Source organism: Desarmillaria tabescens, assembly GCF_030435595.1.
Source record: "Desarmillaria tabescens strain CCBAS 213 chromosome Unknown EV420scaffold_33, whole genome shotgun sequence".
Classification (NCBI taxonomy): Eukaryota; Fungi; Basidiomycota; class Agaricomycetes; order Agaricales; family Physalacriaceae; genus Desarmillaria; species Desarmillaria tabescens.
The window spans coordinates 152666-176187 of NW_026848332.1; the positions used below are offsets into that span (position 1 = coordinate 152666).

General features: G+C 48.2%; 9 protein-coding genes across 9 annotated transcripts; 7 read left to right on the forward strand and 2 right to left on the reverse strand.

Annotated features, from left to right (window-relative positions):
- The first annotated feature begins 1273 nt into the window (after positions 1 to 1273).
- EV420DRAFT_1560339 (pectin lyase fold/virulence factor) lies at positions 1274 to 2933 on the forward strand. The gene is made up of 9 exons (XM_060473813.1): positions 1274 to 1309; positions 1381 to 1655; positions 1688 to 1760; positions 1818 to 1976; positions 2028 to 2113; positions 2168 to 2352; positions 2407 to 2503; positions 2556 to 2671; positions 2728 to 2933. The coding sequence occupies exons 2-9, from the start codon at positions 1420 to 1422 to the stop codon at positions 2847 to 2849; spliced, it is 1074 nt and encodes a 357-aa protein (XP_060327662.1). The 5' UTR covers positions 1274 to 1309; positions 1381 to 1419; the 3' UTR covers positions 2850 to 2933.
- Positions 2934 to 3122: 189 nt separating this feature from the next.
- Positions 3123 to 3934, forward strand: EV420DRAFT_1766373 (uncharacterized protein; the record flags this gene model as incomplete). The annotated part of the gene is made up of 3 exons (XM_060480875.1): positions 3123 to 3350; positions 3420 to 3514; positions 3583 to 3934. The coding sequence occupies 3 exons, from the start codon at positions 3123 to 3125 to the stop codon at positions 3932 to 3934; spliced, it is 675 nt and encodes a 224-aa protein (XP_060327663.1).
- A 555-nt stretch (positions 3935 to 4489) lies between these two features.
- On the reverse strand, positions 4490 to 5831 carry EV420DRAFT_712239 (uncharacterized protein). Its single transcript, XM_060483180.1, has 7 exons — positions 5447 to 5831; positions 5307 to 5396; positions 5186 to 5254; positions 5093 to 5139; positions 5014 to 5041; positions 4771 to 4959; positions 4490 to 4718 (listed from the first exon to the last, which is right to left on the reverse strand). Exons 1-7 carry the CDS (start codon positions 5691 to 5693, stop codon positions 4597 to 4599), a joined length of 792 nt encoding a protein of 263 aa, XP_060327664.1. The 5' UTR covers positions 5694 to 5831; the 3' UTR covers positions 4490 to 4596.
- Positions 5832 to 6473: 642 nt separating this feature from the next.
- On the forward strand, positions 6474 to 10411 carry EV420DRAFT_1560346 (uncharacterized protein). Its single transcript, XM_060473814.1, has 12 exons — positions 6474 to 6699; positions 6754 to 7067; positions 7123 to 7296; positions 7345 to 7383; positions 7433 to 7582; positions 7631 to 7681; positions 7734 to 7971; positions 8020 to 8349; positions 8403 to 8669; positions 8720 to 8954; positions 9016 to 9968; positions 10028 to 10411. The coding sequence occupies exons 2-12, from the start codon at positions 6936 to 6938 to the stop codon at positions 10123 to 10125; spliced, it is 2667 nt and encodes an 888-aa protein (XP_060327665.1). The 5' UTR covers positions 6474 to 6699; positions 6754 to 6935; the 3' UTR covers positions 10126 to 10411.
- Positions 10412 to 10668: 257 nt separating this feature from the next.
- On the forward strand, positions 10669 to 10818 carry EV420DRAFT_1225235 (uncharacterized protein; the record flags this gene model as incomplete). Its single annotated transcript, XM_060466503.1, has 1 exon — positions 10669 to 10818. A coding segment is annotated over one exon (150 nt), but the record flags the coding sequence as incomplete, so codon positions are not given.
- A 2283-nt stretch (positions 10819 to 13101) lies between these two features.
- On the forward strand, positions 13102 to 13530 carry EV420DRAFT_1252061 (uncharacterized protein; the record flags this gene model as incomplete). Its single annotated transcript, XM_060466733.1, has 1 exon — positions 13102 to 13530. A coding segment is annotated over one exon (429 nt), but the record flags the coding sequence as incomplete, so codon positions are not given.
- A 3592-nt stretch (positions 13531 to 17122) lies between these two features.
- On the forward strand, positions 17123 to 18192 carry EV420DRAFT_712388 (uncharacterized protein). The gene is made up of 4 exons (XM_060483182.1): positions 17123 to 17383; positions 17438 to 17557; positions 17613 to 17924; positions 17975 to 18192. The coding sequence occupies exons 1-4, from the start codon at positions 17272 to 17274 to the stop codon at positions 18145 to 18147; spliced, it is 717 nt and encodes a 238-aa protein (XP_060327668.1). The 5' UTR covers positions 17123 to 17271; the 3' UTR covers positions 18148 to 18192.
- A 113-nt stretch (positions 18193 to 18305) lies between these two features.
- On the reverse strand, positions 18306 to 20235 carry EV420DRAFT_712376 (uncharacterized protein). Its single transcript, XM_060483181.1, has 5 exons — positions 20191 to 20235; positions 19837 to 20134; positions 19395 to 19785; positions 18676 to 19342; positions 18306 to 18611 (listed from the first exon to the last, which is right to left on the reverse strand). The coding sequence occupies exons 2-4, from the start codon at positions 20088 to 20090 to the stop codon at positions 18719 to 18721; spliced, it is 1269 nt and encodes a 422-aa protein (XP_060327669.1). The 5' UTR covers positions 20091 to 20134; positions 20191 to 20235; the 3' UTR covers positions 18306 to 18611; positions 18676 to 18718.
- Positions 20236 to 21691: 1456 nt separating this feature from the next.
- EV420DRAFT_1646075 (peptidase S8/S53 domain-containing protein) lies at positions 21692 to 23335 on the forward strand (the record flags this gene model as incomplete). The annotated part of the gene is made up of 8 exons (XM_060477859.1): positions 21692 to 21761; positions 21915 to 21997; positions 22066 to 22428; positions 22479 to 22639; positions 22692 to 22749; positions 22805 to 22874; positions 22931 to 23133; positions 23189 to 23335. 8 exons carry the CDS (start codon positions 21692 to 21694, stop codon positions 23333 to 23335), a joined length of 1155 nt encoding a protein of 384 aa, XP_060327670.1.
- Positions 23336 to 23522: the final 187 nt, after the last annotated feature.

Sequence of the window (23522 nt, forward strand, 5' to 3'; positions counted from 1 at the left end):
CGAACCACACTCGGCGATTCATGAGGATACCGGGCGGGGATTCCTAAGACCGTACAGTTGATTCAATGGCGCCTACTAAGGATTATCTGCTGCTTTTGGGTAAGATCTACCCATGGTTTGGAGCACGGTCCGTCGTATTTTTAGCGATAGAACATCCGTGAAACGCGGAGTAGCATCAAACGCACCAGCATCACTTGGACATCTGCCCGAGGTTTCAAGGTAGGAATGTGGGGAGGCACCTTGGATAGAGTTGCTATCTAGGTCAATTGCGTCCTAGAGATCCAAAACGCAGAAAATTAAGCTGTACGGAATGCTGGCTGGGATACCGAGCATGCATGGTCAACATAGGTGTGTTTTCGAAATGTCGAGACTGTCCCAGTCTGAGGCGTCAATGCGAGAGAAAATACAGTCTATCCAGTACTTTGGAGGACTTTGCCTTTCAGACCATGTGCTTGGATGAAACCTGCAATCTCCGGCAGTGGATCACCCCGAAGATGCTCTTCACTCTGGGTAAAGGGGTTACAAAATGCTCCATCTAAAAAGTGAAGGCGAATTGGCGAGGATAATCGCGTTAAATTCTTGTGCTGAAGCCTAAGGGATAGTAAATTCCAGAGTCAACTGAGTTCGCCTTAGGAACTGCGGAAAGAAACTCATTCCATTAATTCCGGGTCTCATCTCAGAAAGGATAGCGCACCTGATAGGTCTGTGCACTGCACGATTGGTTTCAATAATGACGTTCAACTGGAACGACTGAAAAACGTACACCACACCGGGCCGTGACCGTGCCCCATAGCCTGAGTTATGGTGGCGTCAACCCCCCTGGATACCAAGGACTCAACACATAAAGACACGAGAAATCTATACCATTAAAGGTCTGAAAATCCCCTTGTGTACCTACAGTAGCTACTGGGGCTGGCTATGAGCAAGCGCCGCCGCGTCTCTGTACATAGATTACGGGTTGCGGTTTCGAAATATAGATATAAAAAAAAAATTTAAAAAAAACCGGGCCGTGACACGTGGTAACACGTGAACTCAACAAGAGGAGGCGCCGAAGATTTTCAGTGACGAACTCAAAATTAGATGGAAAAAGGTCTGTAAAAACCCGGAATATTGCAGTCGCTTCCATCAGGTACGATGCCCATTTGGCTGAATTTTGGTGTCTCTAAACGGTCATTTGGAACAAGCCAAAAATAGATTTGCGTTCGGGCCGTATCCAGCTTGGCCCAGCACTCGTACCTTGGTTACGCAACATATTTTCGAACATTATGAACATCTGTTCTCTCCGGTTGAACCTCGGACGGAATCTTCTAACACTGCAAATACTTTGCCCGTTGCCGCACCTGGTCATTCAAGCAAATTCATGATCCAGGACAGAATACGTATTTAAGGATAACGGGAATGGTATTACAGACCACAGACATGGCTTTCTTCCCCCTCCGTGCCCTAACTCTCTTTTCTCTTTTTGTTCTTTTCCTTACCAGCGTTGTGGATGCGACTCCTGCTGTGAAGCGATATAGCCGCACTTCTGCGCCAAGCGGTGCTGTTGTCGTGAGAGGCAGTGGAACCAAGTCCGGAGAGTACAGCACGGTGCAAGCGGCAGTGGACTCACTTCCTGACGATGGGACCGAGCAGGTTATTTTCATTTATGCAGACAAGTCGAACTTCCCCCTCAGATATTGATGTCGAGAGTCAAGACTGACATACCTTATTTAGGCACCTACTCTGAACAGGTCTACATTGATCGGGATGGCCAGACGACTGTACGTGTACTTTCACAGAGGGATAATCGTCCGGCAGTGTTGATTTTCGGTGTCTAGATCATGGGCCAAACTTCGGATACCAGCAGCTACACCGGCAATACCGTTACGATCACTCATTCGAGCTCTCTTGGCACTGCAGGCACCGATGATTTGACCGGGACCCTACGTGTACACAAAGACGACTTTGCGCTATACAACGTCAATGTGAAAAACACGGTGCGCCTGTGACTGGTGCATGAGAATATTTTTTGATCATATGTCCTTCAGTTCGGACAAGCGAGCACTAACGGTCAGGCGCTGGCTTTAAGTGCATATGGAACGAACCAAGGCTATTACGGCATGGGCTTCTACAGGTAAACTATCCTTTTACTTCATCACAAGACAGGCATCTGACTAATTGTAAACAGTTATCAAGACACAGTGCTCGCCGAAATTGGTAACCAATTCTACGGTTCCTGTTACATTGAGGGAGCCGTCGATTATATTTTCGGTCAATACGCACGGGCGTACTTCCACAAGAACATGATTGCTTCCATAGGCGCTGGAGCGATCACTGCTAACGGACGCTCATCATCGTCCGGAGTAAGTCTGTGTAAGTCATTTAGCATGCACCTGCATTGCTTCTCAATCTCACCGTTAATTTCAGTTGTCATCAACAAAGCAACTATCACCACTAGCAGTTCTGCGACAACATCTCTCCAAGGTAAGGTGTACCTTGGACGCCCATGGGAAGACTATGCTCGGTATGTCACTCAATGTTCTACCTATTCCGTGTTGCTGAACACAAACCAACAGGGTCGTTTACACATCCTGCTCGCTCGGAAATCTGATCAACAGTGCTGGTTGGGAACAGTGGTCAAGCAGCTCACCCAATACTGATCATGTTACCTTTGCTGAATACGAAAGTATTGGTATGTTGGTGCTAGTACACCGTGGCCTCGAAGATGTCTTAAGGTTTTCTTTCCAGGATCCGGGGCTTCTGGCACTCGTGCGTCGTTTGCAACAACGCTTACTTCAACCAGCGGCTACACGATATCGGATGTTTTGGGTAGTGACTATGCTGATTGGGTGGATAGTGATTACCTTTAACTTTTAACTATTTATGTTTAGTACTATGGTTCATCAGGTATTTGTGAGAGTGAACGTCAAATACACGTACTTGAAATAGCTGGAAGTGAGTTTTCAGGATACTCCGAATATTGCTCATGAATTTCCCCTACCACGACTAATCGTGGGAGGAAGATGAAGTATTTCCGGAATTGACGGACCGGGCATTACAGGAAATCACGCGTATGGACCGTGACCGCGGACCGACCAATTTAGCCTCGATGCACTTGGAAATCCAACTTAACATTAACCACGATGTCCGTTCTACTTCTAACGCCGGTCGTCGCTCAAGCCATTCTCACTTGGCTCGTTCTCTTCATTCTTGTCTCCTCCTTACCAACGGCGAACGCGTCTATATACCCAACCCAGCCAATCGCAGCGACCGTATACAACGTCGGCCAACCCGCCGTGCTCAATTGGCGCTCAACACCCAAGGCGAAGGAGATTCGAAGATTCAAGGTAGAGCTCTTTGCTGGGAACCACGTACGTTTGTCTGTCTTCTTCGCGATATCGCCTTTACTGACGAGAGAACCCTTGTCGTTGAAATGATAGACATACATAGAAACTCTCGCCAGAAACGTCCATACTCAGTTACAAACGTATAACCTTTACCTCTCGCCGCAGCTAAAATATGAGGGTAGTGATTAGTGGGTGTCTTTCTCTCAGTTCTATATCGTCTTTCCTTTCGCTGAAAAATGCTAAAACATTCTGATAGTACTATGCGTTGGATATCCGAGTCCGACCGGGAAAATATCGTCTACACTTCCCATTTCACAATTGCAGGCATACCTGATCTTCTCTCTCCCTCTTCCGACGCGTTCGCGAAAACCGCCGCAGCCACCAAACTCGCTCTCCAAGCCACAGCTACGCAGTCTGAGACTGGTGGTAGTCCTTCATGTTCCTCAACCGGTGCAGCCTGTCCAGGATCCACTGTGTACGCAAATCCTTTAGATACGACAGGCTCTGGTGACTCTCATCCGTACTCTGCTGCCCATTCACGCCGCTTCGATGCTAGGCTCTTCTTTGTCCTCTGGCCGGCGATAGTCGGATTCTCGATGGCTTTGTAACTTTACTACAAGACTGTGTCTTCCTTTCTATTAACGATGTGTAGCCTTCAATATCACTATTGTATCAGTACATGTACTACTCAAATTTTCGTATATCTCTCACTCGCGATACCGAATAATTATATCTCCTGTCCTCGCTACGAACTAATCTCACACTTTACTCCTTGATGATGACAGCTGGAGCCTGGGTAGTGAAACGACGTTATCATTACGCATGTTGATAGATACTCCGTGTTACTACAAGGATGTCCGTTCACTACGGTGGATTACTGTGAACTTTAAAAGTGGTTCAACCTCAGAGACGAATCGGACTTTGGTTCGAGGACGAAACCGCGCCGTTGATAGTTCGCTTCTTCCGTCATTTGGAGCTAGGCCCGTGCGTGAGTTGAATGGATTAGTACATTTTAGGAAGGACTCACGTATGCCTCACATCCAAAGACACAGATGAATAAGGCGTACCAGAGAGCCATACCCTGGACAACACGTGTGGCCGCAATAGAGTAGAGGGTATCGCCACGGGCATCAGCATATACGGGAATGTATGTGCTAGAGAGGTCAACGCCGTCGCCGGCACATGTGGGGAAGAGCAGCTGGACTGAGGTGGTGTTGGTGAGGATGGAGCGGAGCTCGTCACATCGGAATACCTAACAGGCGCTTGTGAGCTAGGAAGTTTTAAATGTATTCATACACACAGAGTAGTAATCGCCAATGTCAGTTATTATTTGCCGGGCGGCTAGGGTGATCAGATGCGTGAGGATATCTGTGCTAAAGATCACCACACCACCTGTTTGATTTTGAATTATTTTGGCAGGTACGTATGGGGGAAGTATACATACGGATCATCCACTTGCGGTGTTCCCTAGTGTTTCTCTTGACATTGCATAATCCTATGATAAGGCAGCTGGCGGAGAGTATGCCGAGAGTGTAATACATTGACTGAGAGTTTATCTCCCCGCCAAATGCCCTGTATCCTATGATGGCACCAGCGACGTTAGATGGGATCAAGAGTATGAGCACAAAGTAGCCTGAATATCGAAGAGTTAAGGTATTTATAGTTAATTCCGCAGGGCCAGACGTACCATTTAGACGGTGCACAAGCACAGCACGCTTTATGTAGAGATCAGCATGAGCGGTGCTCAGATTTCGAGCAGAACCTACACGTCGAATTGCTGGAAGGAATTGAAACAGAGAGAATATTCCGCCAACTTCACCCAATCAGACTGATGTTGATGAAATACAGTGATCACTCACTAACGGCGGTATATATGTGTATTGCATAAGGAGCTTTGAATATTTTTTGGTTGTACCAGAACCATTGACCTAAGAAGCGAATCAGGGCCAGTGGATAGAGCTTTAATATATTATTAATTACCGGGTGGTGCGTATTTCTCCATCAACGTAAAATTCATGGTTCGTGCGCTGTACAGACAGAACCCCGCGAGGGCGCCCCCGAAAATGATGACTGATGACTATCAGGACCAAAAGAGAGCAGTAGAAGTTAACGAGGCTTACAGAGTAAGAGGCTGAACCTCTGCTTAAACCCAACGATGCTGCTAATTGTAAGATAGACTGAGCTACCAGGTACTTTCTGGTGTGGTTTCGCTACTGAATGCGATGGAGGCGCATTGAAAAATGGTCGGTGACTAGTGTCAGTGTCTTCATTCGACCCAACAAAGCACGGATCAGGTAGTTCGGAAGCAATTGTACCTGGTGAGTAGATGGACATTGTGGTTGAGGAGAAGGCGACTCGAAATGTCATTCATGACCAGGACACCCAAACGATCAATAGGCCTGAGCCGCAAACATAGCCAAGGTGAGCCAAGTCTATTCAGCTGGATAAGTCCTAACCACACAAGTGTTTAGAGTTTACCATCCGCGGCGGAGATTCCATGAGACCATCGAGCCGATTCTGCGGTACCGGTGCCAGATGATCGATCATCCGCTATGATTTACCCATACATTGGAAAGCGGGTAGTATTTTTAGAGAGCATCCGTGAAACGCGAAGTAAGTAGCCTTCAATAGCACAGCATATGCATGTGTCACTTTGAAGGAGTGCATATCTGGTGGTTCCCGTTTCGTAGTAAGGAATATCGGGAAGCTAGCCTGTATTCAAGGTCAGTTACATACAAGAACCAAGCACTATTTTCGATGGAAGGCTGCGGGTCAGCCAAGTTTCAGCTCGTCTTGGTGAAGTTGCCGCCCGTTCAAGACGACAGGTCTAGACATGGCCAACATTTGTCTGAGGTTTCCGAGTCTCTCGCCTGGTAGAATGCGTTACTGGGTGTGACCAAGGAAGAGATTGAAGAGATACTAGCCCCTCTTGCCAAGGATTCCCCGGGAAGTTAAGATACGTTAGGCCCAAAAATTGCGAAGTTTTTGGCTATGTTGATATATTGAGGGTCAGAGATCAAATGCCTGTCAAAGCGAGGGTGAGAAAGGACCTGCGGAACCGCTGGTTCGATTTTTAGCGACTCGGCCCGGGAGCGCCGGTGCGGCAATTGCCATACGCAAACAATGCATCTGATACTCAAGTTGCCTCTTTCTTTCTCCCATCACTGTAACTTTAACTTACGCCTGTCTTCCCGAGCGCTGCATCATTCGTAATTACCTCTCGCCAGACTTCCGAGGCGACCTTTACATCCGAGCCAAAAGTAAGGAAGAAGGCTGTGAGTAAGCACCTACCGCCCAACCTCTGTGAGTCGTGTTCCAGGGGTCTCGTCGGAAGTCGCCATTTAGCACTGCTCTATCAGTGTACGGCATCAAGGTACGATACAAACCCAACCGAACGAACCAGTGTACTGATCGCTACCTTTAATAGGAGACAGGCGCCTTGACCGTGGGCCCGCAAACTGACCGAAGTTAGGCTATGGGAACCTGAAAAGGCACTCTCAATCTCATATCTGTGGAGACCTATTTGGTGTTTCTTTGGAGTCCGAACGGCCTTAAATTATTCGTTGATACGACCCGTGGTTGCTTTCTCCGACTCTCTGCTCTGCTACGATGATTCACGAAGATATAACTTACGACAAGGAATTGCGTCTAGGTGGTGGGAGAACTAGTAGCGTTTTCAGAGGAACTTTGAACGGTGGTAGCGTTGCGGTAAAGGTGCTGAGTGCCGAGGTGTCACCCGATGTGCGTCTCATGTTTTCATTTGATAGGAAGAAACTTACCGTATGTTCCTCTGTAGAATTTGCTTAATCGCGTGCAGCAATGGCAGAAAATGAATCATCCGAATATCTCTCAAGTGTTTGGCATGTCTCCCGACGACCAAGATCCACTATACATCGTCATGCCATGCTATTTTCAGGGGAACAGCCGCCATTACTTGAATCAAAACCCAAATGTCGATCGACGTAAAATTGTGCGTATAGCTCTACTCATGGATGTCTATACACCTCACGGCGTCCAGGTCTTTCAAACTGCTTTGGGAATGCAATATCTTCATTCAGTACGTCATATCACAATCCTCGGGAGCATTTCTAACATCCTTTCATCAGTGTAACGTTGTGCACGGGGGCCTGAAGCCATCTAACATTCTCATCAATGATTCCGGAGATGCATGTGTATCTGATTGGAGTATGGTGGATTTCCAGACAAGTCGGGATAAAGAAGCGCATAGGTACTATAGTCCTGAGGCCTGGAAAGGGGTGAGCACCCTCTAGCGATGTGCCTTCCAATCTCATCTGCTATCATAGACAACGTCGTTTCCATCCGATGTTTACGCATTTGCTATGAGCGCATATGAGGTATATGCACCAGTAACCCCTTCGCGACGACGTTTTCTGATGACCTTTGCAGCTCTTCACTTCGACACTTCCATGGGGTGTACTTCCCGAGAAGCACATATACCGACTCGTCGTATATGAGAACAGTCGACCCGATCGTCCAGATCCAACCATTGAGGCGAGAGCCGGGTTGACTGACCACATATGGGGGATCATCGAAGAGTCCTGGCACAAGGAATCCCGCCTTCGGCCAAGTTTCGACATCATTATCCAACTGTGGCAGAGTGCACCCGTCAACGTTCCAGGCAAAGGCAAGAAGCAACAAGTACTTAATGTTCTAAATCCCACCAGTTCAGCAGATGTAGGGGCCCTTTCGTCAAGATTCAACAATATGTCGACTGGGAGTATCAGAAGTCCGGCACAGTCCATAAGGTCACTGGATTCAGGTCCACCGGCGTATGAAGCGTCTACATCCATGGCAGCGCCTTCGGGTTCTCCGGTTTTGCCAGAGTCGGCTCCCGCTCGATTCAACATGTCACCTCCTCCGCCTTTTGGTGGGAGGGATGGCGGTGTACGAAGCGCAAGTCCACGATCTAATGGGTCCGTTTCACCTCAGCCTTTAGGACAGCATGCGTCTTTCCCCTCCTTGTCTTATCGAGAAAATCGTCCCAATGCTCCCTCCAATTTTGGTATGTCATTCGTTCGAAGGCTTATAATTATTCTCATTTTCCAGATGTCACAGAACCGATGTCAACTTGGGATACAAACTATTCTTCGTTTGGAAAAGCTTACACTCCAAATCTGCCAGTGTTCCCTGAAGAGGACCCGCACTTCGGCAGGCGAATTACATATGCTCCGTCATCTGCGCCCCCCACGGGTCTGGGAAGGAGTGACTCTACAGTGTCATGGCAGCCTAATCGGCGTGCTTATGCACCTAGCCAAAATGCCTCTATGTCATGGGACAGGCAGTCCATCCGTAGCGACAACGTTTCTGGTTCCAGCATCACACGTAAGGTTTGCGCCTAACCTGTATCGGTAACATTGCTAACGTGTGTGTAGAACCCGTCAACGCTGTTCTATTGGTTGGCGCACTGCAATCAGAGGTGCTGTCCACACGGAGCCGTGATATGATCGATTCGTGTCTCGTTAAAGTGCATTTCCTTGCTCAGTCCGATAAAGGCGCGGAGAGATTGGTTACTGCAAATATCGTCCCGACTTTGATCCATCTTCTCAAAATACGAGCAGCGAATGGAGAAGGCTTGGAGATAGTCTTGGCTTGTCTTGGTCTCGTCGCGTATGTCTAATGTATGATCCCTTCTTCGTTCGCCTTTCCTCATAGATGCTTTCCTTTATAGTCACGACTCAATCAGTGCTAATACGATTTTCCGCACCAACACCGTCAATACCTTGATAGAGCTAGTCATCTCATCGCTCTCGCAAGATGTCGTCACCCTCGCTATATGGTGTCTGCATCGCATGTGCCGCACCCCCGAAATCTCCAATGGGCTAATCAAGCGAAATTTAGTCCGCATACTTATCGAACGGGGTATTCGGTCGTCTCTGCTGACCGCCCGAATGACAGCTTGGTGTCTTGGTATACTCATTCATACCGATGCTCAAGCGGACCAGCTCAACGACCTTGGCGTCATTCCCGAACTTGTGGAGTACTTGAGGCGTGCATCTTCGGACCCCAGTGCGTCGCCGGATGATGTATCTGCGGCATTGTATGCCATAGCACGTATAGCACGATCCATCAAACTTGGCAAAACATTGGCCAAAGCCGGTTGTGTGGGATGGCTATCGGAGCACCTTGCATCATCGACAGAGCCTTCGATACTGTTATGGGCTGCGCGCGCAGTTGGGTGCATGATGCGGCCCAATAGCGCTGACATTTCTAAAATACTCTTAGACGCTGGCATTGCGAAGGGGCTTGCAAGGTTGCCGAGTGTCCTTCCTTCAGATGAAGTCGAGCCTCTGGGATCGTTCGCATTTGCGGTGCAGAGGTTTAGTTGTGCCGAATGGGGTTCAGGGACGAGGAAGGCCCTTGTGGACGCTGGAGTGGTGGATTCGCTTTTGGCTGCCCTAAGGACTGTTGCGGATGAGCCGAAACCTCAAATACATGTGGAGATGGCACTTGCTGTTAGTTTTTTGGGTGACGTTGGGGGAGCTGCGATAAGGAAAGAGATTATCAGCGCGGGTGGAATCACTATTTTGAAGAGGGTGGGCGCCAATGGGAGTCCAGAGGTGGCTAAAGCATGTGGGATGGCAGTGACGAGTATAACCGGGAATCTGTGGACAAGAAATGCTGGTGAGTAGTTTTTTTTTTTGGAGAACTAAGGAAGACAAATTGACTGAATGTTCTTGTAGCGTCTGCAAAAACAGCAATGACACACAACTGGACTGGCGGATGCCCGGATTATTTTGTGGAGTGTCCAGTCGTCCTTGTGACTCAAGACGCTTTGTAACAAAGTTAAGCTCATTATGATTATGTCGTCAGTATTTAAACCTTCGTGTTATGCTGTATTTTGAATTTCCTCTAACACATCAGCCTAGTATGTCTATGGACTTTATCTAATACTAATCCGTCTCGCGGGGCCTCTTACAATATCTTTAAAAAGCGAAAATGTACTATATATTGTTGTAACTTGTAGTAGAATCACGGAGTGCGGTGCACTTGTTCCAATTGAAGCTAGAGCCTCGACAGATACGAGTTCTGCGAGTATTTAATAAAGCGGCTTGCCAGGCCAGGGCCCTCGGACCGACGTGACCGCGACCACGTGCACCTTCTGTCACACTACGTTTACACCGGTTAGCCCTGGTCCCTTATCCTCAGAGTCATTGACGCGAACGAAGAAACTTCACTGCGGCAAATTTTCTATTGTATGCTCAATCACATCGATTTCTGATATTTACAATAGTCTTGGGACTATATGGCCTCGGAAACTTCTCAATTTGAAGTTTCAGAACCAGAAACACAATTCGTACCGAAAAGCGATGATGAAGATACCTTGTGGACGGTCTTGGAGATTCTACAGGAGAAAGGCAAACGATACAAGGTGAAATGGGCCGGTATTGATCCGGAAACCAAAAAACCATGGGCGCCTTCTTGGGTGCACAAACACGATTGTACGCCGGACCTTGTAGCGGAATGGAAGAGGAAGAAGTTGTCGAAGAAGATGAGAAGAAATTGTCAGTATCGATATTTATTGACTTTCACTATCTAATTTCTGCCTAGCTTCAAAATCTTTTCGCGGTGGATCTACTATATCTCGCGTTTCGAAGAGCGACACTCTTTCGAAAGCGTCCAATGCGTCCTCTTCAACGACAGTGCCACATAAATCGCGCCAAAGTGCGCCCAAGAACGAAACGGATTATGACTCTCCTCCAACGGCAGGGCCTTCCAAGCCTCGCCAGACACTGACCAAGAAATCTCAACCTCTACCCGAATCTGAATCCGAATCCGAAGAGAGCGACACCCACTTGATCCAGAGATCTTCTCACACTCCACAAAAGCGCAAGCGCGTCTCCTCAGACTCTGAAGACCTCCCGGACGTTGCCACCCTTGTTCGTAGCTTACCCAAGAAGCGGAAGCTGAACGAACCTCCACGTCGCAATGGCAGTGGACGGAATAGTGATTCAGCACGTGGAAGTATGGGCCCTTCTCACAAAAGCAAGAGTATTTCCAAGGAACTTACTGGGAATGGAAACGAGTCGGGCAGAAGTCGTGCCGCATCTGCAGTATCCAGCGGCGGGAGGAAATCACCATCAAATTTGGAAGATAAGGCGGACGGACGTGCCGGACCTTCGAAGGTCAGCGACAGAGCATCGGCTGGGAGTAACAAGCATGCTACAAGTCGCGGGCGCTTAACTGCTCTTAACGGTAGCCGGAAATCATCTTTGAAGTCCATGTCACGGGCTCCTTCTCAGTCCCCTCCCGCTGAAGAAGGGATATATGTTGATGCTCCCCATGCAGAGCCACCTTCTAGTCCTCCCGTCACGTTTTCTACAAAACGACCGGATCCGATCTATCGAAATCTTTCACCATCCACAAGTCTCCGTCTGAAAGAATGGGAAGATGAACTTGCCTTGATAGACAAAGAGAGGGAAGAGGCCGCCATAGCAGCTGCCGCTGCCGCTATTGCTGCTCCACCAAGCCCTAGACGAGACGACATGCCCCCTCCAACATCACCATTACACGATCAGCATTCTCAGCCGAGTCCTAGCAATGACTCTTACCGCAAGGGTGTCGTTCCAGCAACAGACACCGAGTCTTCGAATAATACTCAATCCCAGTCTCAGCAGATTGCGTCCCAAGAAAGCAATCAACCGCTTCAAAGGACTACGTCACTCGTCAAAAGTATGAAAGGAAAGTCTCCGTCCAAGGCCAATCTTAACGAGAAACCGAAGGGACCAATCCCTCAGCTTTCCCCGTCCACGTTTACCCCTTATCTATATCCTCAACCGATTGGTGAGGATGGCGAAATACCGGGCTCGATCGAACAGTTTAGTTCCCCTGTGAGACCTTCAGGGGACGAAATTGTCATGAGGGCTAGTGTCAGCGAAGACGCTCGTGATGGACAATTACATGATCGAGGAGCACAGTTGGCCGAAGAGGCTCGAACGAAGATGAGGGGCCCCACTATAAAGAAGCTCTCACTACTGGATATCCAGAGACAATATAAAGAGAAGGAGAAGGAGAGGGCTAAGGCTAAGAGCAGGGTACGATCTCCAGAGCCAGAGAAGGTGCAAGCCATTGAGTACCCGAATTCAAACGAGAATACACGCACTGACGCGGACGATGAGGCGGATGGCGATGGTGCGAGGCCTAATGATGAAGATGCTAAGGCACTGCTCCGACGGGAGGAGGAAGAATCATCGCAAGACATCCTAGCGGAATTGCAACGCGCTCAGGCTGGTCACAAGCCTGTCGATGAGCCCCCGATCGTTCCTCAGGCTGTCGATGTCCCGATGCAAATAGACGAAGTAGCAGTGAGCTCTATCGTATCAGCTTATTCCTTTCCGGTTCTCACTGGTTTGCCAGGATTTAATGTACCCTGCGGAGTCCTACGTCGATGATGGGCCCCCTCACGTCCCAACAAGCTCAGAACCCAACGGTGAAGATGTAGTGGTGCCTGTATCGAAACCAACCGAGAATATTCCAGTTCCGCCGACATCGCCTCCTCCTGTGCTGGAACCACGGACTTCTCTGTTGTCACCTGAGGTATGTATTTCCATGCTTCTTCTGTTCAAGTTGTTTTTACCGTCACTTGTAGGACGAATCTGAACTAGGCGATTTACGGTCTCAGCTAGCCAAGGCTCTGAAAGTCCTCAATGCCAAATCAGAAGAAATTGTCAACTTGGACCGTCTGCTGGTGGCTGAACGCGAGAAGAATGAACTTCTTCAGAAGCAAACGATGGTCCAGGTAACTGATGAACAGCACGAACGTGATCAGTCGACCATCCGACTGCTCACTGTTTCGCTCGAGGATGCAAACAAGGCCAAGCTTGCAGCAGAGAAAGACCGAGATTTCGTCAGGGAACAGTACATGAACGCGTCAGGATACGTCACAACAGTGCGAAACGAGAACGCCGAGTTGGAGAAACGGGCGCAGATTACTGAAAAACAAGCAACAGAGGGCGTCGCCCTTGTTCGTGCGACATTTACTGAACGCATCAGGTTTCTGGAAGAGGATGTCAAATCGTGGAGGCAGATGGCGGACTTTGCTGTTGCTAAAGATAGTCGGATGAACGATGATATCCGGCGGCGGGCGGCAGAGGCCCCTGAGTTGGAGTATCGCAATGAAAAGCTGAAGGAGGAAATTGAGGATCTCACTACGCATATTGGAGAATTGAATGGTGAGATCGCCAAGAAAGATGAGGAGCTTCACGAGTTACATATCCGGCTGGAGATGGATATCCCGGAGTTGGTATACCCATGTCATTGGCGACCAGTGGGCGGAGAAGGTCCATGCGATGCGCTACTAGAAAGTAAGGAGGTAAGGCCTTTCTTTTTTTCGCGTGACTAATGTGGACACTGAACATATCGTGAACAGGAATTGGAGAAGCATGTGCTGACAGCACCAGGACATCTACAATAATTCCATTCGCTGTATCTCATACCATGTTTGTTTCATAGTCTGATTTTTGGTTTTCATACATCTGCTTATGTGTCTTTGCGACTCTTATCGACATGGCATTTGCTTTGGTGCTGCAGGGACGATGGCCATTCTCACTATTGTTTGGCAACCTGAAAGAAGTGTGTATTACTGAGCTGGTGCGTTCTTGCGTGATACTCTGATGACTGAAACTCGGTGTTAAGTAGACTTTTCTGTCAGACGAGGCTTTATGCTCTGGAAGAACCATGTTCATCGAACACGGCTTGAAGTTGTACAGGTATATTTGTTGTGCAGTCACTTGACTTTCGTGATTGCTATCTAGCCGAGTTGACCGTCGTTTCCAAAGGAGTCTTCTCTGTTGCAACTCTAGGTTGTAGGTTCTGTCAACGGCGGTACCGATGGAACCATTACAATGGACCCGGAGGTTTTTCGCCCTGAGAATAACAGCCTTCATCGTATGCCAGTCGTTACCCCGTTGGCTTGGCGTATCTGCGGGAGGTATTCACGTAAATTATACGCAGTCCCCTTTGTCCGCACGAGACCGGCACTTTTCATCTTTTTGCTAGCCGACGTCCTCGGTGTCGTACATACGTCTACGAGTCGTTGACTACGGCCTTTCATCTTGTCAAGTCAACATTTACTGGCTTGCAGGCGGACCTCAGAACAAACTCTACGTAGGTTGGCCCTCTTCCATTGAATGTCAACCCTGTAGAGGTTCTGCTGGTGCGTTTCGCTGATATGGGATTCGACCTCTGAATTGATAATGCTCACCGGTGCACAGCACCAGAGTCTCTTAAGCCGCACATTAGCAAACAGAACGTTCGATCAGACAGTGGTATTTGGAATGTTAAATACGTTCTGTAGATCACCTAAAACGTTCATGGACTGGCCGGTTGAAACTTGATGGGTCCATGTCATTTTCAAGTTCGGAGACACAAAACAGCGTGATGCAGGGTAAGGACTATCGTGTATTTTCAATGTATGGCTCACATCATCTCAACGGCAGGGCTGTTTCATCCCAAGATCTTGCCTTCGCGACGAAGACGCAATGCATGATTATGTCCCATTTGTGAGGCTCGAGAAGCAGGATAATTGGTAAGGTGACTTCTCCTTTTTGTCTGCGTGTTATTTAGGGTACAAGGGTACGCTATAATTCACCAAAAGATGAGTTTCTTTGGGTATGACGAACGCGACCTTACGGAATGTACGGAACCTTTATCAGACTAGGAGAGCACTGAGTTGAAAGATCTTGGTGATGGCGGCGGCGATATGGACCCTGCTATTGAACTTGTGAGAGGCGGCGATACACAAATATCATTCGATTTGGTTCGACTGACTCATCTTTAGATTCTTAGATGCGTTTATTGTCCCCGTGTCCAGCCGTGTCCGCGGCGTCAATGTCAAGATATATACGACCCTTGCATTTTACTAGTGCCCCCTGCCGATCGAAATATTAAAAGACGGATATTATAAGGTCAGACGTCGTTATGACGTTCTGGAACGCAGCCGATAATTGCGTTCGCGTGGGCGTAAACGAGCGGTACCTTGTCCCTGTCCCGTCACCGATCACTGCCGTTGCCACGGGCAGCAGAGGAAGAACGAGATCGTACAGCAAGAAGCTGCAAACGTTGGTACAGAACACATATGCTGACGCAGAAGCCGATACACGTTCCCTCACTTTTACCGATCAGACAAATGGGATGTCGAAAACTGACAGAGTATAACGATATTTCTGTAGGATGGACAGACATTGACAATGCCCAATTACGATACAAGGTTTGAAACTCGATATCTAGCAGTAGTGAATACATCTAGGGTAAATACACTGGTACAACAAGTTGATATCCCGAGGGAACTGATAAATAGAACCTCAAGAAATTTATGCATGGATGAAAGAGAGAGATCGAAAAGAGTTAGTCAATTAGATGAATGGCAGGCAACGTAAGTGGCTGTTTATCGATGATAGAAGGGGGACGGTGCCATGACTCTGCTACGAGGTGCATGGGATTCACCTCCTTCACGGTCGATGTACGGGCGGGGGCAATTGGAGGCTGGGAGCTGAACAATCGAATAAGGATATGATGAAACCGTATCAATGTACAGATCAGCTCACCGACAACACAAGCATCCTCTTAGCCACGCACAGTGCATGTCATGGCAGCGCCATACTCGTCGGGAACAGATGCAAAGGGAGTTGAAAAAGGTTTCCGAGAAGGCTTCAGACACCGTAGCTGTCGTTACATGTGAATGTCTGCTTGCACGGAGGTATACCAACTCACCCTGGCGACATTTTGGGCACCTGCGAGGTCTTTGGTCGCCAGTTGTAAGAAAGCGGTTCCAGAAACCCACTTCATAGGAACATTAATGCTGACAGTAATGACCACGAACAGGGGTGCTTACAATGACCACGACCTTGAAAATCGTGAGTAAGCAAGGTATAAAAGCTGGAGAACGCTTACCGGTACCAATACCGTTTCCTCTCCCCCTCAACATGGTGAAAGAAAAGAAAGAAAGAAAGAAAGAAGGGGGATTAGCAAGAAGGGAGGACAGGTGTAATAAGCAGAAATGTGTAGCCTGACCCGCGTGGCTGATCTGAGACTGAAACTGATATGAAATGGTACCATCACCCTGCATCTTGATTTGGCGGCAGGTTTCTTCGTGGGAAGCTCTCAAGCCAATTGAGAAGAAGAAAAACATTAAATAAATCGAGGACTGATTCCACGAGGTCCGGATCGCTTCAGGTGGGTGATTGGTGGCTTACCCGTGGTCCGCGAAGTTCTTTCTTCGAATCATCAACCCTTCTGACTTGAAACATTATCAGCTTCACCGTGACTGAAGAGCACAAAGATCTTCTCGTGGTTGAAGGAATATTAATTAATGTTCATTCTTCAAGTCGTGGGCGTATACGTACCTGAGAAAGATGAAGGAAGCAAGAGCGCTTGGGTATTGAATATTGAATATTGATCAAATGCTTTTGATCCAGGATTATCCGAGTTTATGATATGAGTCAGAATGCTTAGACCGATGTACCCAGGTTCACTGTTTGTTAAATTGTTAAGCACTCTAGATCTGTGGGCAATCCGTTAGCGGAGAGAGGTAGTAAACCCTAGTAAACCTAGGGGCCAAATTCGAAGGCCGAGGCTCTTCACCCGCTATCCGGCACCGAGAGCTATACAATAGTATATAACTCATCCGCAGAGCAACCGCTCCAGATTTTCAACCTGTAACACATTCCACTCAGAGTTTTGTATTGCGACAAGGAAGGCGGAACGACCGAAGGCGGCCTCTTTGATGTACATACAAGTCTGCGCCGGTTACGTCACGCAACGCCACGAACTCACCTCTTACTATTTAAGTTCTCAGTTCTGCGGCCCACGCTGATGATGGTGGAATACGGGTCGATTGCTCGGGTTCGCTCAGGCAATAAATATGCTGGCTGGTTGATACCGCATCGCGCATTCACCGCTGTCTCTAATTTCTGACCACGACCTAACCATGACTCGGGTGCCTTCCACGATTCCCATCCCGTCTTCGAAAGCTTTGAAGGGACTACGTTCCATGGTTCTCGCGCTCGTCTTTGCCACAGGTGTCGCGACTGGAGGTGTCGGTATGGTCATTTTCCTGTATTATCTTGTCTCGATATTTGACTTCTACTTGACAGCCTTAAACTGTTTGAACAAAGCCAAAGACGAACAGGACCGTATCAATGAGAATTTGCCCAACGAGGCGTGTAGGCAGGTCTTGTTTATCCCCTGCACGTCGGTAAATATCGACGTCAAAGGTGAACTGCGTCTTTCCATCTCAGCCATGGTCTTTTCCCTAATATACACCAACAGATCTTGCCGGCTCCGCAATAGTCGTTGTTCTCGGCGCTCTCTTATCCGTTGTTGTCTCTGTTGTTTATGCGCTGGTCCCCATGCTTCATACTTTCGCTCCCAGCTCTTCCAAGCTCAAATTCCTCGAACCCCTCTCATGGGCTTTCTGTACTGCTGTACTTTTGGGGGGTTTAATACCCCTCACCGTATTTTTCGCCACACGAAAAGCTGGTATCACCGTGATGCTAGGTGATCTTGAAATATCAACTGTGATTATTGATGAGCTTCTCGTCATTCTGGGAGAAGAAACGACTTACAAACACATTGGCTACCGTGAGTGTCTTCCCCCCCATCACGTCACAATTTGATTGAGTGTCGTACAGTGAAACCGTTGGTTATCATACCGTGGTTCACGATGTTCTTTTCAGCCGTTGCGGCCGGAGTAAGCTGGGTATATCATCGTCAACCCGCTATGAAACAAGATGGTCTGCTTGGTAACGGGGTGTATAGACACCGGGAAATGAGTGAGCCAAAGACCATGAGGGTTGGTGCATAATCGAGTTTCGGAAGCTGCGAGTAGTGGACGTTGGCCGGGACCGCTAGACTGTTGATATAATATTATCAAGCAAGCGTTTCTAGAATCACATCAGCACACAACGATGGCAGCAGAAATTAGATCTGTGCTATTCATCACGTATCTGTAAAGATAACCGTCGGACGCGGGACGCAGCCATTTACATAATATACCAAACTCGACGTAGTGATCCAGATTTCGTTCACCCCGATCGTTTAATACGACCTCTTGTTTGTCAATAGACAATACGTATGATTTGCTATTGAAGCTGAGGTCGTTGTAGTGGAGCAGAAACACAACGAACATCTCAGTCTGCTTATTGGATGTCCTTTGTAAGTGCCGCATGTCTGTAACTTTCGGATGGGCCGGCCCCCAGTGGTGTCTGGCATTATAAGATGAAGCGGTGGGCCATCGAGTCCTGAAGATGGGGTGGGCCTAAGGCTGCCCTGCGTGGGCAGCGTAAGCAAGGGTAGGTTGGAAAAATCCTGGACGGGGAGTGGGGGTACTGACCTTTAGTGTGCAGGCATTATCAGACGATAACAAATCGTACAGCCTAGGCAGAATCTGACAAGAACCGCGCACTACCATCCGTCCTGAGAGAGTCCAAGTAACGCCGTGTCTTATCAATTGATGATATTTCATCTTGCTGCGCACACATCCGCTCTCGAGCTTCGAAAACGGCCTCATCGTATTCTTCATCCGCACACCGAGCCAGCTCTGATGGGGTGTAGTACGGGACCTTGTATGAGATTCCATTTTCGTCCACCATCGTCACCATTCTCTGTCCGTAACTATTGTCCATCAACTCTTCACTCCTGTCCTCTTCAGACTCTACTTCAGCGCCTGACATATCCATCTCCTCCATTCTCATGTCGTTGTCAGCGCCGCCACCACCACCAGTCTCATGACCGCTGCCGGATGATCGACGTCCCTGGCTGTCACTGCGTTTGCGTTTGCGTGAATGCTCTGCCGAGCCCTTTGATCCACCAGAACGATCAGCTCTCCACAAAAGTTCCGGTAAGTCGCGAGGTGCGGTGCTATCAAAGTCCCAGGTTTTGGCATATGCGGTGAATGTAGATAGCCCATTGATCATCCACACATAAGACTGAAGCAGTCCAGCCGGGTTGGCGATGTTCAAAGTGTCTATATCCCAATGGCGCACATATCCTTCATCAGTCTGTACAAGCCACTTAAATTCGACTCAGAAAGGAGAGACTATCGAGACTTACCAGTGTCCCAAGGTAAAAGGTTAATTCATAGACATTAGACGCCTTGTGGCTGCCTACAATCCCCATGAGATATTCCAACCCGAAGCCGAGTAATTTTCGGTGTCTCAGAATTGCTGCGAAATCCATTAGGAGCTGTTGGACAGCAGCAGTCGGGTCGCTCTTCTGATACTCGATGACTAGCATGCACAGGTCATCACAATTCAGCGAAAGCCGCGCGGCGCTCGTAACCTCGGTTAAGAGATTGTTATGAGCTGCAAATTTCTTGATAGCTAATCGATTTATCACATGTAGTCGGTAGGTGGCCTGGCCATCGCATGTCAACTCGTGGCCAGCAGAGAATGGCACCTTCGTGTACGTCTTGCTCATCGCCATTGGTACCTCATGCTGATACCTAAAGAGAGGATGATAAGCGCATGTTGATATCAATCATCGTACAACCTACCCCACGCTGCCTTTCTCGCCTTCCGATTTCTGCTTCTCGCTCACCACCCTCACAACCTGGTGTAGCAGGGAATCTACTCCATGTCGGGTCGTGGCCTCGTTCATAGAAGGATGTGGAGCCGTAAGAGCAAAAAGAAGCTTTTCATGTCCTGTCGCAAGCTTTCTCCACTCATGTTTGAGGGAATAGTCATCGGTGTCCGACGTAAATTTTCCTTCAAATGTATTCAAGAGGTTCCGAGCAAAGTCCCTAATCATAGCTCTTCGTCATTATTGTCATCTCTGGCCAATACGAGGTGCTCCTAGGAATGGAAACCTTAACAGGCTGAAGAAAGGGGTCAATATGTGAAGAACGCACTTTCAGAAATTTGGGGAGTTCCAACTGCTTAAAAACATTGAATGTTGTCTTACTTTCAGAAGACGCGTCTTCGTAAGGTATAGTTTCCACCAAAGCGGCCGCGGCCCATTGTTCGAATGAAACTTGGCTGGTCGCTAGTTTAGATGGGGTGTAATCCATGGGAAGGGTGATTTATGTAAACATAGGTGCTTGCTTGCTTTCGGCTGTACTCTTGTCAGATAAAAGGCACCAGATAAGTAATAATATGAACGCGAAGCACAGAACCAGCAAAGTTTGAACTTCACCTTTGTATCGACAATTTTCACGACGTGAACAGTGAAAGAGAAGGTCTGATTATGTAACGTAGTCAGTCGGCCCGCGGCCCGAACGCGGCCGCGTCGTTCCTGCGTGTCTCTTCCTTCTTGATCTCTTCCCTTCATCAGTAAAAGGACCGATAGTGACTAGCCACGAATTTCGATGTTTTTGTGGTGACTATCACGTCCAACGGTCTTTCTGGATTTAGGGACTCGGTAATTAACGCTCCTCATCGCTTCACTGTTCACCACATCCCAGATGGTGAAGCCAGCAAGGACTAAAGCTGTCCTGTAAAATCAAGTAGACAAAAATTAACCGTAATTATTATTACGTCTATCCAAGATTTTCAGTTTATTTCTGCTCATCATGTTAATTTGCTCTTGGACTCCCTTACATGCTGTCTGGACTTTAACTGGATTGTATAAGTCTTGAACTGAAGCTTGAAGTGGTGAGCCATTTCCATGAAATACAATCATACCTAATAAACGCTTTTGATTTGCAGTACACGGAAAACCAAATCGCAACCACCGTCGACGTCAGCGCTGCCTCGGACCTTTTGTCCCTTCTAGTAACTGCCTCCCTTCCAAAGACTGATGGATTCTCCTGGCTCCTAATCCAGACAGATTCCGTCCCATGCGAAAGCTGGCCCACAGGCGACAGAAAGGTGCCTCGTAGTTGGGAGCACCTCGAGGTCTGTATTATGGCCGACGAAGAAGGGGAAGAAGACGGAACACGGTCCCGCGGCGTGCTCTCGATTGCCGATACTTGAGGGGGCTTGAAGAGGACATATCCCTCGACAAAGCTCGCTTGTTCGACTCGTCCGATGTTTCTCCATGCAAGCCTTGTGCTAACTGTTCATTTTTCAGGCGGCTCTGACTCGCGGTCCTCCCAAGGTCTTAATTTTTGCGGTGAACGTGGTTACTTACACCGACATCATTGTTCGATTCGGTTTGTCTGATATCCCACATGGGCGTTGAATGCCCGAAAAGAGTGTCGTAGCGTTTCTCCGCAACCATCTTGTCTCCCTCCATCGTCTTTGGCAGGCTACGAAATCGATTTGTTTTCCCAGCTACGCCAGCGAGCGTTCTTCTACGGATACAAAGCTGAAGCTCGGATCGCCGCATACCAAGATATGCAAAATTTCTCGATAAAATCCGCCACTGTACAGCAGCCGTATGCCTTCCAGACCCCTGGATAGAAGTCACACATGACCATGCGTAAACCTTTGGCGCGCGGCAAGAAGCCTCTTGGACGGGAAAACATGACCTTCGTATACGGTATGTTAACATCTTAATGTGCTGGACGGACTATAAGGAAGCGATAAGCGCGTGAACATCAAAGAGGTCTACTTTCAGTATAAAAGCCATAAGGAAGGTTCTATGTTCTATATGCTTCGCTTAACGCGATGTACTCACTTCTTCCTCCTCTAGTGCTACTCGCGAGCACGGTAGCATTTGTCTCTGCGCAGAATGCCACGGTCGTTCCAAAGCGCTTCATGGTCAAAGTGACATCGGTATGAGCCAGGTCTCCATCTTCTTCTCATTTTTCTCACTCACCAATGTGTCCTGTATCTCTTCACAGGAGCCGCAAATCGCGTCGTTCTACAGGAAAGCACAAACAGTCAACGGGACTAGCTTGCAGGGAGTAACTACCCACGTCAACATCACTTCGGATGTGTTTTCTGGCTCGTCGTTCACGTTGAGAGACAACGAGGACATCGATCTTGAGGAACTATCTAAGCTTGATGGTGTCGTCAAGGTCTATCCGATCATGCAGATATCCCTCGGGATCAGTCCAACCTACCGTGGTGATGAGGCTTTAGCACATGCTCAATGGACGTCTCACGCTACTATGGGTGTGGACAAATTACATGCGGAAGGCATCTTAGGTGAAGGCGCTCTTGTTGGTGTCGTTGATACGGGCGTGGATTATGACCATCCAGCGGTTCGTCTACTCTGTATCTGCTTTGAAAAGAGGCATTAAATCCCCACTAGCTCGGCGAGGGATACGGCCCAGGCTACAAGATTATAGGTGGTTATGATTTTGTCGGCGACGGAGAATGGCCATACGGGGACGCGGCGCCTGATGATGATCCTATGGATGATATTGGTCATGGAACCCACGTCTCTGGTATCATAATTGGAAACTCTAGCTAGTACGCTCTTTCGTCGAACTCTGCCTTCAGTCTGCTGATGTCCGCGGGCTAGCTTCGTTGGCGTGGTACCAGAAGCTAAAATGATGATGTACAAAGTTTTCGGAAAATATGTACGTCAGAGGACTATTATAAGACTCCGGCCATCTGGTGGAAGTCAAAAATCAGGACATAACTTATACCGATGTCCTCGTTGCCGCTTTCGTTCGCGCCTATCAGGACGGAGTGCGTCTTTTCGGTCACTGTCATCTTCTTCTATTTACCCTTATTCAAGGTTGACATAATCACTTCAAGCATTGGCGGGAATGGTGGCTTTTCCGACGAACTGTAAGCAGCTTCAATATTGTGCTACCATATCGCAATGTGTGATGCATTTCGCTATTGGCTGGCCGGTTGTGGCTTCTCGTCTCGTAGACAAAGGTGTCTTCGTGTCTATTGCGGCTGGGAACAGCGGAAGTGCTGGGCCTTTCTATGCTAGCAATGGTGCCGCTGGAGAGGTTTGTAAAATTTACACACTTCCAAATGTCTTTACTCAAATGTCTATGCTCTTAGAATGTTGTCGCCGTCGCTTCTGTCGAGAACTCCATCCTTGTAGCTGTAGATGACGTCGGTCATGCGGTATATAAAATTTCAATTCCAATTCTCCACAGCAAGATTGCAGAGCTCCTCAGTGAGGCAATCCTCGTCTGGAGCCAATAAGTCATGCCATTCGCCGTATTCAACAGTAAATCCCCCGGGGACACCAATATCCTCCACGATCCAGAACTTCATCACCCTGTTTGATGCAAGGAGGTATCCGATTATCTTCGGATCGCAGTTGGGGAGAGCGTAGAGGGTGCGCATATATCGTGCCATCTGCTCCAGAGCAAGTTGTAGAGAGGGAACG

Excerpts from the sequence above, each read along its gene's own strand:
- EV420DRAFT_1560339 (XM_060473813.1), top strand. The coding sequence starts at position 1,420 with ATGGCTTTCTTCCCCCTCCGTGCCCTAACTCTCTTTTCTCTTTTTGTT. Across the intron at positions 1,977-2,027 it reads ACGTCAATGTGAAAAACACG|TTCGGACAAGCGAGCACTAA; the intron begins GTGCGCCTGTGA and ends TATGTCCTTCAG. Across the intron at positions 2,672-2,727 it reads TGCTGAATACGAAAGTATTG|GATCCGGGGCTTCTGGCACT; the intron begins GTATGTTGGTGC and ends TTTTCTTTCCAG.
- EV420DRAFT_712239 (XM_060483180.1), bottom strand. The coding sequence starts at position 5,693 with ATGACATTTCGAGTCGCCTTCTCCTCAACCACAATGTCCATCTACTCA. Across the intron at positions 5,255-5,306 it reads GGAGAAATACGCACCACCCG|GTCAATGGTTCTGGTACAAC; the intron begins GTAATTAATAAT and ends TTCGCTTCTTAG. Across the intron at positions 5,140-5,185 it reads ACACATATATACCGCCGTTA|TTGGCGGAATATTCTCTCTG; the intron begins GTGAGTGATCAC and ends GATTGGGTGAAG.
- EV420DRAFT_1560346 (XM_060473814.1), top strand. The coding sequence starts at position 6,936 with ATGATTCACGAAGATATAACTTACGACAAGGAATTGCGTCTAGGTGGT. Across the intron at positions 8,670-8,719 it reads TTCTGGTTCCAGCATCACAC|AACCCGTCAACGCTGTTCTA; the intron begins GTAAGGTTTGCG and ends ACGTGTGTGTAG. Across the intron at positions 9,969-10,027 it reads TCTGTGGACAAGAAATGCTG|CGTCTGCAAAAACAGCAATG; the intron begins GTGAGTAGTTTT and ends ATGTTCTTGTAG.
- EV420DRAFT_712388 (XM_060483182.1), top strand. The coding sequence starts at position 17,272 with ATGACTCGGGTGCCTTCCACGATTCCCATCCCGTCTTCGAAAGCTTTG. Across the intron at positions 17,384-17,437 it reads TGTCGCGACTGGAGGTGTCG|CCTTAAACTGTTTGAACAAA; the intron begins GTATGGTCATTT and ends TCTACTTGACAG. Across the intron at positions 17,558-17,612 it reads GGTAAATATCGACGTCAAAG|ATCTTGCCGGCTCCGCAATA; the intron begins GTGAACTGCGTC and ends ATACACCAACAG.
- EV420DRAFT_712376 (XM_060483181.1), bottom strand. The coding sequence starts at position 20,090 with ATGATTAGGGACTTTGCTCGGAACCTCTTGAATACATTTGAAGGAAAA. Across the intron at positions 19,786-19,836 it reads GGCGAGAAAGGCAGCGTGGG|GTATCAGCATGAGGTACCAA; the intron begins GTAGGTTGTACG and ends TCCTCTCTTTAG. Across the intron at positions 19,343-19,394 it reads CCTTTTACCTTGGGACACTG|ACTGATGAAGGATATGTGCG; the intron begins GTAAGTCTCGAT and ends TGGCTTGTACAG.